This window comes from Podarcis erhardii (genome assembly GCF_964252035.2).
Source record: "Podarcis erhardii genome assembly, chromosome: 18".
NCBI lineage: Eukaryota > Metazoa > Chordata > Lepidosauria > Squamata > Lacertidae > Podarcis > Podarcis erhardii.
In genome coordinates, this window is record NC_138516.1 from 4,871,705 (window position 1) to 4,890,985 (window position 19,281).

At 46.1% G+C, this 19,281-nt stretch overlaps 1 protein-coding gene across 1 annotated transcript in view; it reads left to right on the plus strand.

Annotated features, from left to right (window-relative positions):
• The first annotated feature begins 223 nt into the window (after positions 1-223).
• The window catches only part of LOC309332843 (scaffold attachment factor B1-like), a 40,421-nt gene continuing 21,363 nt past the window's right edge, over positions 224-19,281 (plus strand). Inside the window, exons 1-11 of the mRNA XM_081846095.1 lie at positions 224-511; positions 6,755-6,842; positions 7,229-7,293; positions 7,396-7,593; positions 7,990-8,052; positions 11,981-12,008; positions 12,923-13,451; positions 13,949-13,995; positions 17,850-17,950; positions 18,894-19,043; positions 19,148-19,227. Coding sequence (XP_081702221.1) covers positions 239-511; positions 6,755-6,842; positions 7,229-7,293; positions 7,396-7,593; positions 7,990-8,052; positions 11,981-12,008; positions 12,923-13,451; positions 13,949-13,995; positions 17,850-17,950; positions 18,894-19,043; positions 19,148-19,227 — 1,622 coding nt within the window. The 5' untranslated portion in view covers positions 224-238. The remainder of the gene's footprint in view (positions 512-6,754; positions 6,843-7,228; positions 7,294-7,395; positions 7,594-7,989; positions 8,053-11,980; positions 12,009-12,922; positions 13,452-13,948; positions 13,996-17,849; positions 17,951-18,893; positions 19,044-19,147; positions 19,228-19,281) is intronic.

Genomic DNA, 19,281 nt, shown 5'->3' on the forward strand with positions numbered 1-19,281 from the left:
CTCCTGCTCTATAGACGTCTCCTCGTCCTCTTTCCCCCCGCCCCCCCCCACCGACGTCCGTGCGCGTCCTCCGCGCGTGCGCACTCGCCTTCCCCTGCTACGGCGGCGTCGTCGTCGTCGTCGTCGTCGTCGGGCCTTCCCGCCATTTTGTCTGAGGGGACGCGGTTCATGAGGGGAAAAGCGGAGGCGGCGCCGCTGCTGCTCCTGCCCTTTCCGTCGCGCTTCGCTTCGAGGCTCCATGGCAGCTGCGGCCGCGGAGGGGGGAGACACCTCGGCTGCGGGGGGAGACGACGCGGCGGCGGCGGCGGCGGCCCTCCTTCCTTCGGGCCCCCTCAGCGGGGGCAAAGCGGCGGCGGGGGCCGCCTCGCCGGCGACGGGGGCCGCCTCCCCGGCCGGGGGGTCGACGCGCCGCCTGAGCGACCTTCGGGTGGTCGACCTGCGGGCCGAGCTGAAGCGCCGCAATTTGGACACGGGCGGCAACAAGAGCGTCCTCCTCGAGCGCCTCCGCAGCGTGAGTTGTGAGGCGGGGGGGGGTGGGGGGATGGGGGGGCGGCGAGGCTCCTTTCCTCCCTCGTTTGAAAGGGAAGGCCGGTTGAGGGGGGGGACGGGGAGGGAAACATGGAGGGGGTGCTGTAAATAAAAATCGGCCCTTTTTCCCCTTATGGGGTATCCAAGAGCCCATATAGAGTCCTTACATAGGTTCCCTATTGGTAGGAGAAGATAACAGAGAATATTGAGAAGCAAAGCAGCTAGTCAGCCTGATCTTTATGGATCTGTTGCAACAGGGTGCTCCCCCCCCCCACACGCAGGAGAGGAAGAGGACCCACAAAAATGGTACCCAAGGGCTTATAAAGACTTTTGAAATTCCCATCCTCTAGTGTTTCCCAACCTTGGGCCTCCAGCTGTTTTTGGACTACAACTCCCATCATCCCTGGCCACTGGTCTTCCTAGTCAGGGATGATGGGAGTTGTAGTTCAAAAACAGCTGGAGGCACAAGGTTGGGAAACACTGCCTAGATCAGTGTTTCCCAACCTTGTGCCTCCAGCTGTTTTTGGACTACAATTCCCATCATCCCTGGCCACTGGTCTTGCTAGTCAGGCATGATGGGAGTTGTAGTTCAAAAACAGCTGGAGGCACAAGGTTGGGAAACACTGCGTCTAGATCAGTGTTTCCCAACCTTGTGCCTCCAGCTGTTTTTGGACTACAACTCCCATCAGCCCTGGCCACTGGTCTTGCTAGTCGGGGATGATGGGAGTTGTAGTTCAAAAACAGCTGGAGGCACAAGGTTGGGAAACACTGCGTCTAGATCAGTGTTTCCCAACCTTGTGCCTCCAGCTGTTTTTGGACTACAATTCCCATCATCCCTGGCCACTGGTCTTGCTAGTCAGGGATGATGGGAGTTGTAGTTCAAAAACAGCTGGAGGCACAAGGTTGGGAAACACTGCCAAGACCACCCCCAGAAACATTATGCATACATCACAGAAGGGGTGTGACCTAAGACCACCCCTCAGATACATCCCACCTACATCACAGAAATTTAAATGTTGTTTTTCTCTCGTCCTTGTTTATCTCCTGTCTGGCAGGTTACTTGATTGGATTTCCTGGGGAGCCTGGCCATTCTTTGGTAGTGGTAAAATACTTATTTCCTGGGCCAGGTCACAGGCTCACACCTTTATTCAAACACAGATTAAGACAGGATTTGTGAAGGAAGAGACAGTGGGGAGGCTTTTCCATTTTGACCATGCAGAGAAAACGTTTGCTCAGTTTAGGAATCAAAATGGTTCCAGGTTGGCCTTCCTGTGCTGATCTATGTACGTGTGGTTGTGAACGTTGCCATATATCTAAGACCATAAAATTCCTATCACAGGGGAAGCACAAACCACCATCTCCCCCCCCCCCCCCGTTTGCTTCTGAAAAACGGAGAGAGGAAGCCCCCCCCCACGATAATACTGAGTGAAGGCCGGTTGGGGGGGGCGAAAACATGGAGGGGGAAGCACAAACAACATCCCCCCCCACGGTTTCTCGTCGTGTGTCCCCCCCCCCCCGTTTGCTTCTGAAAAACGGAGAGAGGAAGCCCCCCCCCAATACTGAGACCTCCGGGTATATAGAGCGGTATATAAAGCCAATAAAAAACGTAGAAGGGGGGGTCCAGGTTCTTGCCCCTCCCCCGTATTCCTGTGTGTCTCCCCCCCCATATAAATTCGTCGAATAAATAAAATATAAACGGAGACATGGAGGGGGGGGGAGTCCAGGTTCTTGCCCCTCCATTTTCCTAGTATATAAACTCAATAAATAAATAAAAATATAAACGGAAACATGGAGAGGGGGGGAGTCCAGGTTCTTGCCCCTCCATTTTCCTAGTATATAAACTCAATAAATAAATAAAAATATAAGCGGAAACGTGGAAGGGGGGAGTCCAGTTTCTTGCCCCTCCCCCGTATTCCTGTGTGTGTGTCTCCCCCCCTCCCACATATAAATTCATCGAATAAATAAAATATAAACGGAGACATGGGGGGGGGAGTCCAGGTTCTTGCCCCTCCATTTTCCTAGTATATAAACTCAATAAATAAATAAAAATATAAACGGAAACGTGGAAGGGGGGGGAGTCCAGGTTCTTGCCCCTCCATTTTCCTATTTTTCTCCTCGTATATAAATTCAATAAATAAAAAAAATATATAAACGGAAACGTGGAAGGGGGGGCAGTCCAGTTTCTTGCCCCTCTCCCCTATTCCTGTATGTCTCCCCTTCCCCCCCCCCGCGCATATAAATTCAATAAATAAATAATATATAAACGGAAACATGGGAGGTGGGGGGAATCCAGTTTCTTGCTGCTTCCCCCTCCCCCACTTGACTGTGTGTCTCCCCACCCCCACATATAAATTCAAAAAATAAAATAAATTATAAACATTGAAGAGCGGTGGGGGGGTACATTTTCTTGCTCCCCTATTTTACTGTGTCTCCCCACCACCACCCACATTTGCTTCTGGGGAAAGGGGTGTTGGGGGGGAGGGTTTTTCCTTTTATTTTTCCCTCTCCCCCCCCCCGCCCTGATTCTTTTTGTTTTTCTAATGGCGCAGCTGTTTTTGTTTTTTCCACCTTGGGGAAAAGGCTACAGATGTGAACTTGTTTTCCATGACGCTGAAGTAAATTGGAGGGGGGAGGACCCCCCCCCCTATTTTTTTGTTTTCACACCCGCACATCATCATCATTGCTTCGGGGTCCGTAGTGATGTGAAGACGCGGGGGTTTTGGGGGGTGGGGATTAATTCTGTTTTTTGTTTTTAAGTTTTAAAAACCGTATATCTCTTTTGACGCCTTGGGCTCCAATAATCATAGTAGTAATTTTATTATTTATATGCCTTCCATATGGGTTGCCCCAGCCACTCCAGGCCACTTCCAACGAAATATCAAAACACAGAAAAAACCCTCAGACATTTAGAAACCTCCCTCTAAATATAAATGCTAACACTGTATTACTGGTTTTTCCTGGTGCCCACATCCCTAGTTCCCCTCAAGCAAATGAGAGGTTGTGGGTGTCCCCCTCTCCGATATTTGCTTTGTTTTTATTTTTCAGTTATGTACCTTGTGTGCCTCCCTGGTTGTTTGTGTGTAAATGTTAATTGTAAACACTTAATATTATTGTTTTCTCAGGTGCTCACATTCCCAGTGCCCCATAAGCAAATGATATGTGGGGAAGGGGACTGTTTATCCCCCTCCCCCACCTATTTGCTTTTGTTTTTTAATCATGTATCTTGCTTGCCACCCTGGGCTCCTTGGGAAGGAGTAAAAATTAAATGATATTCATACTGTGTTGTTGTTATTCCGGACCTTCACATCCATAGTGACCCCTGAAGTAAATAAGATGATGGGTTGGGGGTCATTGAAAGGGGGGTTGAGGGTGGAATTAAGTGGGTGAGATTATGATGATGGGATTTACTGGCGGGATGTGGGGAGAAGGAGGCTTCTAAACCTGGTGCAGCATTAGATCAGCGTTTCCCAACCTTGGGCCTCCAGCTGTTTTTGGACTACAACTCCCATCATCCTTAGCTAGCAAGACCAGTGGTCAGGGATGATGGGAATTGTAGTCCGAAAACAGCTGGAAGCCCAAGGTTGGGAAACACTGCATTAGATGATGGTAACGTAAATGAGATGGAGTTTGCTGGGAAGGGGGCGATGATAATAATGATGACAAGGTTTGGATGTCGGTGAGGATGGAGAAGATGGTGATGGGATTTTTTTTGGGGGGGTGCAGGAGGGAGTCTCCTTTTTATAGAAAACCAGATGACCCTAAAGTAAATGAGGCAGGCTTGGGGTTGGTGCAGGGGGCAGGATGGGATTCAGGAATGGAATCTTAGAGTAGAATGAAGGTGATGGACTTTTGAGGGGGGGGGTCCTAAATGTGGAGTTGGTCCTAAATGAGATGAGGGAATATTGGGGTTTCGGGTAGGATAATGGGAACAAGAGAAGGAATTAAAAAAAGAGGGAGAGTTATGGGTTTGGTTTGGGGAGGAAAGTTAGGGTGTTGGGCTTTGGTTTCCTGCAAGGGGGAGCCAGAAGTAGACATCTAAATAGGTGGTTGGATGATTCAGAAGTAAATATGTGATTGGGGTTCTTTCAGGGCAGCAGGGATTGAGTGGAATCAAAGGAAAGAAGGTGGGGGTTAAGGATTGATAAGAGTGAAATAATAATTTATTAATTTATTTATACCCCAGCCAAGGCCGGGCGCAGGGCAGCTAACACCAGGTATAAAAACAATTGATTAAAATACAACTTAAAAACAAGATTAAAATACAACATTAAGATGCAACCTCATTTCAGTAGAAACTAAAATCAAAAACTTTTTGGGGATAAAAACGTCAAATCTTCACCAAGGCCAACTATCCAGACTGGTCTTATGTGGGCAAAAAAAAAAAAAGCCAGGGAAGTCCCCAGATAGGAGTTCCATCACAGAAGGAGAAAAGGAAACGAGGGGGGAGAGGAGGGGATCAAGTTGATTCCAAGCCAAAGTCCAGGCAGAACAACTCTGTCTTACAGGCCCTGCGAAAAGAAATCAGATCCTGCAGGGCCCTGGTCTCATGAGATAGAGTGTTCCACCAGGAAGGGCCCTGGCTCTGGTTGAGGCTAATCTGACTTCCTTAGGGCCCGGGACCACTAGGGTGTTGCTATTTATGGACCTTGAGGTCCTCCGCGGGGCATACCGGGAGAGGAGGTCCCGTAGGTAGAGGGTCCTAGGCCGTGAAGGGCTTTAAAGGTCAAAACCAGCAAATTGAATAAGAAAGGATTTTGGTTTCTGTAGGGGGAGAAGATGGGATTGAGGGGTGGAATTAAAAGGAGGGAGAAGGAGGTGGTGTTGGGGTTTGTCAGTTGTGGGGGGCGGGGGGCTCCTACAGATGGGATCAGATGATGTTGATCCTATGCTGCTTGTCATCCAAGGATTACAAGGCGACTTACAATATAAAAACACAAAAGTTCACACCACAGTAACAAACGAAAACAATACCCGCAATACAGTCATGTGAAGGATGGGAGAGAACTGGGGAGGGGATTGAGGGTTGAATGACAAGATAGAAAGGGAAAATAGGCAGGGTTGGGGGGGGGAGAGAAATAGGTTGAATGATGGTGAAGTCAATGAGATGATACGGAATTGGGTAGAATTAAAGGGAGCAAGGTGCTGGTGATGGGACTGGCTGGGGTGGAGAAGGCTCCATTTAAAAGACAGATTAGATGACCCAGAGGTAAATGAGATGAGGGGCACTGGGGTTGCTGTGGGGTAGATGATGAGAGAATGAGATCATACAGTGGGTGGAATCACAAGGAAGGAGAAAGTAATGAAGAGGGGATTTGCTATGGAAAGAATGCGCCTGAAGTTGCGATTGGATGATACTGTACTGAAATAACTGAAATCACAATAATAACTGAAATGAAAGGGGGATTGGGGTTACTCCAGGGGGGAGAGGGAGGAAGAAAAAAGAATTTGGAAGGGGGGAAAGAGAGGAGGGGATTAAGGGGCGGTTTCAAAGGGAAGAAGACAGTGATGGACAGGGGGGATGTGTTTGGGATGTGTTTGTGGCAGGGGCGAGAAGAGAGAAATAGGGAGTGGGAAAAGTGGGGTGGCAAGTAGGAATGGGCTGTGAGGAAGGCCAGATGATGGGAGGAGGAAGAAAAATGGCATGTTAAAATGGAAAATACAGAAGGCGCTGTGGGGGTAAAGGTAAAGGGACCCCTGACCATTAGGTCCAGTCGTGACCGACTCTGGGGTTGTGGTGCTCATCTCACTTTACTGGCCGAGGGAGCCGGCGTACAGCTTCCGGGTCATGTGGCCAGCATGACTAAGCCGCTTCTGGCGAACCAGAGCAGCGCACGGAAACACCGTTTACCTTCCCTCTGGAGCGGTACCTATTTATCTACTTGCACTTTGATGTCCTTTCGAACTGCTAGGTTGGCAGGAGCAGGGACCGAGCAACGGGAGCTCACCCTGTCGCAGGTCCTAGGCTCTGTGGTTTAACCCGCAGCACCACCCGCATCCCTTTCTGTGAGGGTAGGAAGTGGTTAATTGTCCTGAGTAAGAGTGGTGAAATTTAGGGATGCAGTGAAAGGTGTACATCACAAAGACAGAATGAATACTGCCTTTCTTGAATGCAGGGCAGACTTGGCGTTGCTGAGCTGCCTTGCAGAGAATCCTACAAAATGTGCAAGTAATATAAAATAAGACATTTGCTGTTTCTGAAATGCACACAATCTTTTCTTCCTAACAGACCATTGAGGAAGAAGGGGGAAATCCTGATGAAATTACTGTGGTGGCAGAGAGCCCCGGCAAGAGAACTCCCAAAAGAACAGTGAAAGGTATGGAATGGGGTGGATGTGCTTGCACTCTTGGCCCTCTTGCAGATTGAATTTGCTTTTTTATCTTGTGAACAGCTGTTCTCTTTCTAGACCAGCTCGTTAGCGTGTGCAGATTTTGTCCTAGTTTGAATTTTCTGGGTCAGCTATACAAATATTTTATTTAGTTATTTGCAAAATGGGTAGCATGTATAAGTTTGGGCACCTAGATTTAAATGTTTTCCACTTCCCCCACCTCATATCTCTCTCTGTTTATGCGGTGTCTATTAGATTGTAAGACTTGAGGGCAGGGCCGTGTGTGTGTCATACACACACACACACACACACACACACACACACAAAGCCTGGAAAACACCTGATGAGCCTCCAATCTGTTTGCTGGTTTTTAGGGCGTAAGCCAGAGGAAGAAGGTGGAGAAGATAACGGGTTGGAGGAAAACTCGAGAGATGAACAGGTAAGGGGGAGGAGAAAAGTGCCTTAGTGTTCTTTACAAGTGCTGTTTTCAAGCTACAGGCATTGCAGTTTCCTTTTTTATTTACCCCCACCCCCTTTCCAGGAGGATATTGAAGCAAGTTCAGATAACATCCAGGATATGGATGTGATGGATATTAGCATTTTAGACGAAGCCGAAATAGATAACACCAGTGCTGTTGATTGTGGAGATGACTATAGCTCTGAGAACCTTCTCGACTCTGACAAAGATAACATTGATGCGGAAATGAAAGAACTTCCTGAACAGCTGATGGAAAGCGAGGTCAGTAATTGGTTGGTGGCATCTCCTCTTGTGGTGCAAACCCAAGATTTGTGCTGGTGAATTGTGTGGAAAATTCAGCCCTGCACACCCCAGTCTAATCACTATTCTTTCCTTGGAGTGTGTGTTTGTGTGTTTGGTTCAAACAGCACACACAGCCCTCTTAACCATCACAGGTAGTCCCTCTTCCTCACTTTGTGTCCTTATGTGTCAACATTGTGTTGCCCACACCTTCACTTCAGAATTTGGAATGTTTGCAAACATTTTGTGGTTCGGTACAGAAGGGAAGGCTGGCTGGTAACAGTTAACTCTTTGTGTGACTTCTTACATCATCACTTCAAGCACTGGTAGTTCTAAGCATTTTTAGTCTGTAAGGAATACCTTTTTTTCTTCTCTCAGGAGAATGGTGAAGAACTTGATGATCTGCTTGACGCTACTTCACCTGGTTTAACTGCAGTGAAGGTAATGTACCTGTTTCTTCATCAATACCTGTCAGCTTGATCATATTCTGGAGCCCTGAGCTAGCAAATTGCTTTTCTGTGGTTGTTGTAATAGAGACTGTGTTTTGATGTTGGCTTCACCTAATATTTAGCTTCCATGCAAGTCAAATCAGAAGGTTTCTGAGCTCCTCATTTTCTAGTGTGAATGGTAACCTCTGTGCATAAACAGCTGGGACTGATTTAAATCAAGGCAATGCGTTGTACCCAACATTTGTCAATTCAGAATAGACCTGTTGAAATTAAGGCACGTGACTAGCAGCCATGACCATTTGTGACAATAGCTATGAGAGTATAGGAACTTTCAAACTTGGCAAATTGGCCTTTGCTTCTTTTTTCATTGTTCTTTTCTGCTTCCCTATCTTGACCCAGCAGACAATAATGAAATGTTTGTGACTGATAGTTTGAAGCAAGATCTGATAGTGACTAGATAAACTAGAGCAGACTATTTTCACAAGGTGAAAATTGCATGTGCCTAACAGGTAAAATTGTAAACATTCATATTTTAAAAGCTATCAGATTGGCTTTTCCTTGATATAGAAAAGTATCTTATCCCCATTAATCTGGCTGGGGTACCGATTCAGGTTAGAGATTATCTGTAGAGCTAAAATATACAAGCTTATCCTAATTTTCATGGGGGTTATGTTCTGGGCCCCCACACGTTGGCGAGGCCCACGTAAAGCATTTCGGCACTGCACAATTCTGCATCAATCAGACATGCATACATCGGTCATTGCCTATATTCAACATTATTTACTATTAACCAAATTATTATTCGAGAGAAACTTGTTATCTGGTGTAAGCCATGCTTGGAGTTGGCCAGATAAAATTAATGGATTTGACTAACTCGAATCTATGCTGAATAGAACCTAGTTGGATTCAGCCCTCTGTGTTTTTATTTTCTGTCCTGTTTAAAGCTGGAAGCTGATGGCCAATAAGGATAATTTTATTTGCCACAGCAAATATCACATACTTTTCCTATCTGTGGTAATTGTAGAGAGGCACAAAAAAAAGTAGTAGGACCTCAGAGCCATTGCTGCTTAACTACTGGAAATCTTATTCAGAGATCTTTAACAGAAGTTTCCCCACACAATTAATGTAAGTTATAGTATATTCATATCCATAAGGCCTAGAAACATCCACACAGTTTTAAGTACCATATTTTTCGCCCTATAGGACGCACTTTTTCCCCTCCAAAAATGAAGGGGAAATGTGTGTGCGTCCTATGGGGCAAATGCAGGCTTCAGGCAGCTCTGCGCAACCCTAGAGAGCCTGGCGCGAAGTTGCGCCGGTCTCCCAAGGGTTGCGCAGAGCTGCCTGCATTCCGAAGCCTGGGGCGCGCTGAAGAGCGCGCCCGAGCTTCACGCAGCTCTCCGCAAGCCTGGGGAGACCAGGGCGACTTCCTGCCGGGCTCCCTAGGCTTGCGGATAGCAGGCTGTTCTCGGGGCTGGGGTCGGGGGAAGCTCGGGCTCCCCCCGCGCCAGCCCCGCGCCTGGGTGGGGGACTAAATTTTTTTTGTGGCCCCCCCCAAAAAACTACGTGCGTCCTAAGGGGCGAAAAATACGGTAATAGTCCCGCTTCATTCTACCTTGGTCAGCCCACACCTAGAATCCTGTGTTCCGTTCTGGGCACCACAATTTAAGGATATCCACAAGCTAGAACATGTGCAGAGGAGGGTGACCAAGATGAGGAACAGAACAGTTCGGGGAGTTGGGTGTATTTAGCCTTAAGAGGAGACTGATAGCCATTTTCAAATATCTAAAGGGCTGTCACGTGGAAGATGGATACGACCCAAACTAAGTTACAAAAAGGAAGATTCCGACTAAATATCAGGAAGAACTTTGTGACAGTAAGAGCTGTTAGACAGTGGAACAGACTCCCAGAAGAGGTGGGGGCTTCTCCTTCCTTGGAGGTTTTTGAGCAGAGGTTGGATGGCCGTCTGCCATGGATCCTTTAGTTGGGATTCCTGCGTTGCAGGGGGTTGGACTAAATGACCCTCGGGTCCCTTCCAACTCTATACAGTGGTACCTCGGATTAAGTACTTACTTCGTTCCAGAGGTCCGTTCTTAACCTGAAACTGTTCTTAACCTGAAGCATCACTTTAGCTAATGGGGCCTCCTCCTGCTGCCACACTGCCGGAGCACAATTTCTGTTCTCATCCTGAAGCAAAGTTCTTAACCCGAGGTACTATTTCTGGGTTAGCGGAGTCTGTAACCTGAAGCGTATGTAACCTAAAGCAAATGTAACCCGAGGTACCACTGTACTGTAATTCTATGATTCTGAGCAATTATAACCAGCTTTGCAGAAATCGTAGGCTGTTTCACAGCTGAAATAAATTACTGCATTGAATTTGCTTCCTGTATTGGGACAATAGTTATGGGCCTAAATCCTATCCACAATCTTTGACACACACTCTAGTTTCCATCTCCTAAGCCTGAAATAATTACACATTCTACCCTTATTTGCCTCTCCCTCTCCTCCCTCTGTTATTTTTCTAGAGCTAAAATTTATGTTGGAAGCTTCTTGGGCTTGAGGCCATTCGTGTTTATACTCTGTAAAGTAAGGTGTCTAACTTTGTGGCTGTTTTTAAGACACTGAAAAATCTAATGCGGGAAACTGGGGAAACCTTTAAAGACTCATGTAACCTTTGTGTTGGGTTTCTTCCTTTGTTACAACAAATAAACCAAGGGGCAGCAAACTTTTTCAGCAGGGGGGGTGGTCCACTGTCCCTCAGACTTCGTGGGGGGCCGGACTATTATTTTTGGGGGGGCTGGAATGAACAAATTCTTATGCCCCACCAATAACCCAGAGATGCATTTTTAATAAAAGGGCACATTCTACTCATGTAAAAATACGCTGATTCCCAGACCGTCTGCAGGCCAGATTTAGAAAGGTGATTGGGCCGGATACGGCCCCCGGGCCTTAGTTTACCTATCCATGAAATAAACTATCATGCCTACTGGCTGCTGATTTGCTTCTTTGTTTGGCTGAAGTCTCTTGTTTTGTGACCGATCAAAGATCTGCGGGGCTAGACTGTAGCTAAGTTGGGAAACGCTTTAAGTAGCAGACCCCAAGATTTGTCCTTTTCAGCCATCATTCCTCTGCTGCCTGGGGCTGTTGGTACAGTCGTACCGTTCGACTTCCAAAACGTTCAGAAACCAAAGCATGGTTTTGATTGGCTGCAGGAAGATCCTGCAGCCAATCGGAAGCTGCGGAAGCCCTGTCGGATGTTCGATTCCAAAGAACGGTCGCAAACCGGAATACTCACTTCCAGGTTTGCGGCGTTCAGGACATAGCTGCCAGCCTTCCCTTTTTTGGCAGGAAATTCCCTTATTCCAGCGCCGTTTCCCGCTGCTATCCCAGATTGTTAGATATCCCGTAGACTGTCCCCGGGTGAGGCTGCTGATCCCTTATTTTCAAATCTGAATGGTGACAGTTATGGTTCGGGAGCCAAAACGTCTGAGTACCAAGGCGTTCGGGATCCAAGGCATGACTGTAGTTGGAAGTTCAACAGCATCTGGAGGGCTACAAGTTCCCTGCAATAGGGTATCGCCTTGCTTGGATTCAACCATCTCTATGGTTCAGAACTGTACATATTAATGCATAGTATTGCAGTTTAACGCAGCACAGGAAGCCCTCAACTTACAGGGGGGTTACATTTTGGGGAATGGCCTTGAAGCGAGAATTTTTTATAGTGAAAACACATTAGGTGCCATGGCAGCTGGGATTGCTGAAGTCCCCCCCCCCCGATTTTTATTTTAATATTATTTTTTTGCCAAGCGCATAATACTGAGTGTGCACAAGTTAAATGTGCATAGGTTGCGGGCTTACTGTATGAACTATTTGAGGCCTCTTTTTGCGCCATTTAACACCACACCATTTTCTTCTTTCAGGACTTGGGAGAGCAACATTCACAGCCAGGTACCTTTCGATTAATTTCTTCTAGCTGATTTTTAAAACGAGGTGGAGAAAAGGCCCAGGACTTTAACTAACTAGACTTCTTACATGACTGAGTAGTCAACAATCCGCATCATTCCAAAGTTCATAAAGATTTTAAACCTACGGTAACCCTTATTGCTAGCTCTGAGAAGTAACGCCTTTCGTTTCGCAGTTGCTTCCTCTAGACCTGAAATGTTCTTTTTTTTTTTTTTAAGAGAAAAATAATAATAATCTCTATTTAGCTCTACAAATGCACTAGAAGAAATGTTAGCATCGCATATGAAAGCAAAAGATTTCTACCTGTAGCACAGGTTGTAATATATAATTGTGTGATCGGGGAGAATAGTGAAGGCAGTTTAAAAGTTATAGGGGAAATACAGTGTTTTTAAGTGAGTTACGGCGTAACAGAAGAAGGAAGACAAGAGGTTCTGCTTGGAAATTCCATAATACTGTTTCCTTTCTTGGACTTTCACATGTTCACACCATCAGAAGATGTTCCAGTTGACATGTTGGACCGCCCTGCCTTAAACAAAAAGAGAGAAAGCAATTCAGAATTTGAAATGGAATTTTGTGTTCTTTGATTCATTTCTATTTAAGCCTCTTGGAATTTGGGAAGAACAAACCTCTTGAAGACTTTTCAAGAACGAGCCAGAAGGTTTTCATTAAACTAATAGGGTCGTTTTCTTCTTCATAACTTATGATCTTGCTATAATAAACCATGTCTAGTTAGCGTTAGGCATTTGAATGTGGTATACCCAAGGGGTTTTCCAGTCTCTGTGTAGCCTTAGCCGTTCTCTCAGTGTTAAGTCTGGCAGCCATGCCCGTTCCGCATTTGTCTTTGCTGTGTTTCCCTGGTGATTAAACCTTGTGCCATTCTATTCCTGTTAAATCCATAGAAAATGAGAAAATGCTCGACATTTTGGGTGACACTTGTAAATCTGAGCCCCTTAAAGAAGAAGCTCCTGAAGCAGAGCAGGCACAGGAAGAGAATATCTCGTTGCCGGTCAAACAGGAAGCCCAGGAAGAAGAAGACACACTTGCCACTGCCGTCGCTCAGTCGGACGAAGAGCTTTTAGATACGGACAGCCAGTCAGGCCAGGCTGCGGCCAAGAGCGAGGAGGATGAAGCGAAGCACTTAGTGGTAGCGAAAGGGGAGCCGAGCGAAGAGACAGTAGAGGAAGCTAACCTGGACTCTGACTCTTTAGCGGTAGAGAGCAGTTGTGGTGGTGGAGGAGGAGAAGGAGGAGGAGGAGAAGGAAGTGGTGAGAGTAGCAAAGCAGCCCAAAGTCTGGAAGCCAGTAGTGAGGAAACTGCGGAGAAGGACGCAGGTTTCCAGGTGGTTAGCCAAGATGCCGAGAAGATGGAAGCCAAGGCTAATTGTGAGGAAGAGTCCTCTGCCCAAGAGGGTGGTGATCAGAACACGAGGTTTGTTTTTTCTCCGTTTTAGACCAGATGCTCTCTTTTTCTTTTTTTAAAAAAAATCTCGTTGGTCTGTAAGAGATCAGGGTCACTGTTTTTCTTCATATTGGCCTGCAAGCGTACTGAAATTCTGTTACCTTATTATAAAAGCCATCTTTTAGGTTTTGTTTTCCCCCTTCCCCATGTACAATTAAAAAAAAAAACCCCAGAAAGGTTTGATTTCTTTTTTACAACCTTCAGAGGTTGTTTTCTTAAATCTTTGCCTCTAATTGTCTGTAAGATGTTCTGTCTTTAAGGTTTACTTCCCGTACCTATCTTAGCAAGATGTTTTTCATTGTTGGCTTTTCTTATTTTTATTTTCTTTTTTATATACAACAAATTCTGGTAGGTATTGAGTTCTAGTGTACTATATATATATATATATATATATCTATTATATTAATTTGCCTTATTTTCTTTCCTGATTGGTTTTTCTTTTCTTTTTCTCCTTCTTTCTCCTTTAGTTCTGAGGAGATCAAAGATGAAAAGCCAGCTTCCAAAGAGGAGAAAGGTATATGTTTTTAAATATTGGTGCCTGTGCATAGGCAGAACTCAGAATTCCTTTGATGCTATTTGATTTATTTATTTAGAATAACGGACATGACTTCGTCTTTCTTGGTGTGCTTAACATGAGTCATGCAATAGGCCCCCCCCCAAAAAAAAAGTTAATGCAATTCTGGGCTGCATCAACAGAAATCTAGTGTCATAGTACTGCTCTATTTTGCCTTGGCTAGATTCCACCTTGGGTTCTTGGTCCGATTCTGGGAACCCCTGCAGCTAAAAAAGCCAATGCAATTCTGGGCTGCATCAATAGGAGTATAGCATCTAGATCAAGGGAAGTAATAGTGCCACTGTATTCTGCTCTGGTCAGACCTCACCTGGAGTACTGTGTCCAGTTCTGGGCACCACAGTTCAAGAAGGACACTGACAAACTGGAACGTGTCCAGAGGAGGGCAACCAAAATGGTCAAAGGCCTGGAAACGATGCCTTATGAGGAACGGCTAAGGGAGCTGGGCATGTTTAGCCTGCAGAAGAGGAGGTTAAGGGGTGATATGATAGCCATGTTCAAATATATAAAAGGATGTCACATAGAGGAGGGAGAAAGGTTGTTTTCTGCTGCTCCAGAGAAGCGGACACGGAGCAATGGTTCCAAACTACAAGAAAGAAGATTCCACCTAAACATTAGGAAGAACTTCCTGACAGTAAGAGCTGTTCGACAGTGGAATTTGCTGCCAAGGAGTGTGGTGGAGTCTCCTTCTTTGGAGGTCTGTAAGCAGAGGCTTGACAACCATATGTCAGGAGTGCTCTGATGGTGTTTCCTGCTTGGCAGGGGATTGGACTCGATGGCCCTTGTGGTCTCTTCCAACTCTGATTCTATGATTCTATGAATATTGGGAAACTGGAATGTGTGCAAGGAGGGTTATCAGAATGATCAAGGGTCTGGAAACCAAGCCTTATGAGCAACAGTTGAAGGAGTTGGATATGTTTAGCCTAGGGGAAAAATAGAGAGTTGATAGAAAAGCCGTCTTCAGATATCTGAAGGTCTGTCACTTGGAAGATGGAGCAAGCTTGTTTTCTGCTCCAGAGGGGATAGGACTGGGACCAATGGATTCATATGAAAGAATATTCTGGCTAAACATTGGGAAGACCTTTCTTAACAGTAATAGCTGCATGTCAGCGGAACAGAACTCCCCTTTACTGGATGTTTTCAAGCAGAGATTGGATGGCCATCTGACATCCCTGTGATTTAGCTGTGATTCCTGCATTGGGCTTGGAAGAGACACAAAGGATAATCCAATGCCACAAAAAAATCTGTGATTCTACTCATGAGCATGACTGCAACAAAAGATGGTGCAAGCTTATTCCGGTCGCCCAGTGCCAGATGATAATTGTTTATTTTGAGCCGTCAAAGGCCATCACGAAACTGAAATGCAACCTTGGGACCAGATTCATCGTGTCCTAGCTACTGTTGCACTCTGAAATACCTAATTTACCTGGCTGCCTTCCCATAATACTAATATGACTAGAAGGGAGACATTCCCAGAGCCCCTGGCCATAACTCACAGAGTTTAGGTGCTGTTTTCCCTGTCATGAAAGAGGAAGGTTAAGGGCCAAAGCTCAGTGACAGAGCACCTCTTTTGAATGCAGAAAGCCCCAACTGAAGTCATGACATCTCCAGTTGGGGCTGGGATAAACTCCTGGTCTGGAGCCCTGGAAGGCTGTTGCCAGTCGGTGTAGGCAACACTGAGCTAATTGGACCATCTTCCTATGCCAGGCCTTGCTAAAAAGGAGCTGTGTCCACCCAGTGTGACTGGGGGATATGGGAGCTTCAAGTGTATCACCTGTTGAGAAACTGGCCCCCAAAAAGGCATCAGCTGGAAGCGTGGGATCCCCTGGGAATTTTCCGATCCTGCCAGTTGTTTTGCCTCTCTAGATGTTTTCTCTTGAGAGTAGTTGTGCTGTGCCTTATGTTACAGGATTTCTCATTAACTTGGGAAAACTATTAACTCTTTTTTTAACTCACTTTTATTTTAACTCACTGTATGTAAAAGAAGGGACGCGGGTGGCGCTGTGGGTTAAACCTCAGCGCCTAGGGCTTGCCGATCGCATGGTCGGCGGTTCGAATCCCCGCGGCAGGGTGAGCTCCCGTCTTTCGGTCCCAGCTCCTGCCCACCTAGTAGTTCGAAAGCACCCCTAAGTGCAAGTAGATAAATATGTACCGCTTTATAGCGGGAAGGTAAACGGCGTTTCCGTGCGCTGCGCTGGTGCTGGCTCACCAGAGCAGCTTCGTCACGCTGGCCACGTGACCCGGAAGTGTCTCTGGACAGCGCTGGCCCCCGGCCTCTTGAGATGGGCGCACAACCCTAGAGTCGGACACGACTGGCCCGTATGGGCAGGGGTACCTTTATGTAAAAGATGATGATAATAGTAATAATAGATTGCCCTTAGAAGAAGCCACCTCAGAATAGGCCCTGTTGAATATTTTCCAAGACAATAACGCTCACACACTATCAAAGAGCTTATAACCCACCTACTCTCAGCAGCCAGGAGCATCATAGCCAGACACTGGAGAGACCTGCCAGGAGTGAACATGGACCACTGCTACCAAATCGTATGGGAAACAGCCTTACTAGGAAAGCTAACCAACAGATTGAAACTAACACGGGGACAGATAAAAGAAGATGCCTTCGACCCAGTGTGGGTCCCCTTTATTATGCACACAGCCCAACAACAAGAACCCACCGAAAGCATACAAATTGATAGGGATAACTTGACCTAACAAACCCCTTCCCTTTCAGCTGCAGTCAACTGAAGGCAACCCCAGCCTCCCCCTCCCGACCTCTCTCACTGCTAATGAAAACTAATGAATGGAAAGAGAACCCACCCAAATGACGCTGACACAAAAAGCTCACACATACACTAAGTAAAAGAATGCAAGTTTACCACCACACGTCCCACTACTCTCTCTCCCCACCTTTCTTCTCCCCCGACCTTATACTATATACAACATTAACACCTTGCATCAAACGTAAATGACCTGTAGAGAAAATTCTGAAATGGAGACAACACATGTACAATTGAAACACGAGAAAATCCTTTAATGAAAACTCTTAGAAAGAAATGGGACTCATCAAGCCTGGGAACTCATTCTAGGGGCAAAGTACAAAATGACTTTTGGCCACATCAGTTGAGCCACTTCTTCCTCGTGGAAGTGACAATGTAGCTATGCCTCCCTCTCATGGGGAAGAGCCTGATTTGGACGCTGTGTGTGTGTGTGTGTGTGTGAGAGAGAGAGAGAGAGGTCCAGAGACTCCAAGCTTTTGAAATACTGCTCTAGGCTTCCTCCAGAATTCCTCTTAGCAGCTCTACTCCCCCACCAGCAATTCCCCCCACTGCTATAGCCATCCAAAAAGAAACTAGAGGCTCCTGTGAGGTGGCTTGGAGTCCTGCAAAAACAGTGAACCCCAGCAATAACAAAGTGAGAAACTGGACACATGGAATGGGCCTAGTGGTACTTCCCACCAAACAAAAGAGTTTCCACGTTTCCACGAATGCATGTTGACATACACAGCTTGAGTCTCGGCAACCCCAGGCACATTTTGTAAATGTCCAGAAGCCCATGGTCAGTCCTCGCTAGCGAGTATAAACGAGACTGTCAGGTGTTTGCAGTGAGGATCTGACAAGTGGGGATGTACACCGGTGAAGGCGGTTCTTCTGGGATTACTACCAAGTTTTGGGATGTTGGGGTCTTAACGTGCCTTTTCTCCAGGTTAGATTTCCTAGGGCTGCATTTTCCCTTCCAGAGGTGGGGTAGGCTGCCTTGTCACGCTAAATATGCTATAAACACTTCCTGTTTCCACGTAGGCCGCAGTGCTACCACAACTGGTCGGAACTTCTGGGTGAGCGGCCTCGCTTCCACCACCCGAGCAACAGACTTGAAGAACCTCTTTAGCAAATATGGGAAAGTAAGGCTGCATTGATTTTTGCTGAGGGACTGTAATAAAAGGGTGCAGAGTAGAGTGACCTTGTTCAAGGTTCCTGCCAGCTATGTCCTTTCCCCAGGATAATACAATCCTCTTCCATTTTCCTGTTTTTGTTTTCTGACATTTAGAGTTTCTGGCTACTTTTAAAATATGTTTTGTTTTTGTTTTTTTGTTTATGGTATTTATTGAATTTGTTACAAAAATGTAAAGGAAATGGCAGTAATATAGAAGACATTTCATGAAGCATAGCAATATGAACAGGCCCAGCAATGAATATAAATTTTATTAGATGATTCCGACAGTACAGTTTTTGTCCCAAAGTGGTTAGCCAGGTGGCCAGCCTGTGGCCTGTAATTGTTTTCTTAATCAGAAGAAAACTTAACGAAGGTGTAGCATGTGTCCCGAAATTTGTCTAGTCCAGATCCCTTTCCCAGTAGTTTTAGGTTTTTGTGCTAGCTCTTCGTTCAGCACTATAGGGGATTCTGGCTACTTAGCACAAAGTCCTCACTGGGTTGGGTTTTTTGGGGGGGGGGGGGAGTGTCCCTCTTAGACTTTTCTTTTTAAAATATGTGTTTGCTTCGGCCAACTCCAGATCGTGCTGATATCTCTGTTTCTCCGAGCCCCACTGAGCTCCATTCAGCACTCCCCACTAGCATTTACTATTACAATGAAGGCTGTAGAAAATTGCTACTTGCAAGTGAACAGAGTTATGCCTGTGAGTTATGCTACTGCATATGACAGAACGGAATAAGTCACACTGTCCTATTACAGGCTGCTTGCTGTTGAGTCTTTGGCAATCCCCCACTTTCCCTTTGTGTATGTACCAAGTAACCCAACTGGCTTTTTTTCCTCCAAAGCGAACTGGTCACTTGACACCAAGCTGTGGCTAAGTCTATTTTAAATATATGTCCTTCCTTTCTTCAAGGTGGTTGGAGCAAAAGTGGTGACTAATGCTAGGAGTCCAGGAGCGCGGTGTTACGGCTTTGTGACAATGTCCACAGCTGAAGAAGTGACAAAATGCATTGCCAATTGCCACAAAACAGAATTACACGGGAAAATAATATCTGTTGAAAGAGTAAGTGGTGGTTCTCTCTCTCCCTGCACGCCTAAAACAGAAATAACCTCAGGGATGTTTTCCCCAATGTTACTTCTTTTTCTAACAAATAAACGTAATTTCAGGCAAAAAATGAACCTGCTACAAAGAAGCTTTTGGAGAAAAAGGATAGTGAGGTGAAGAATGAAGCTTCAGCCAGTGATAGGTAATATGCTTTAGACTTGTTTTTCTTTCATTTTAAAAACATGTTTTCAGTTAT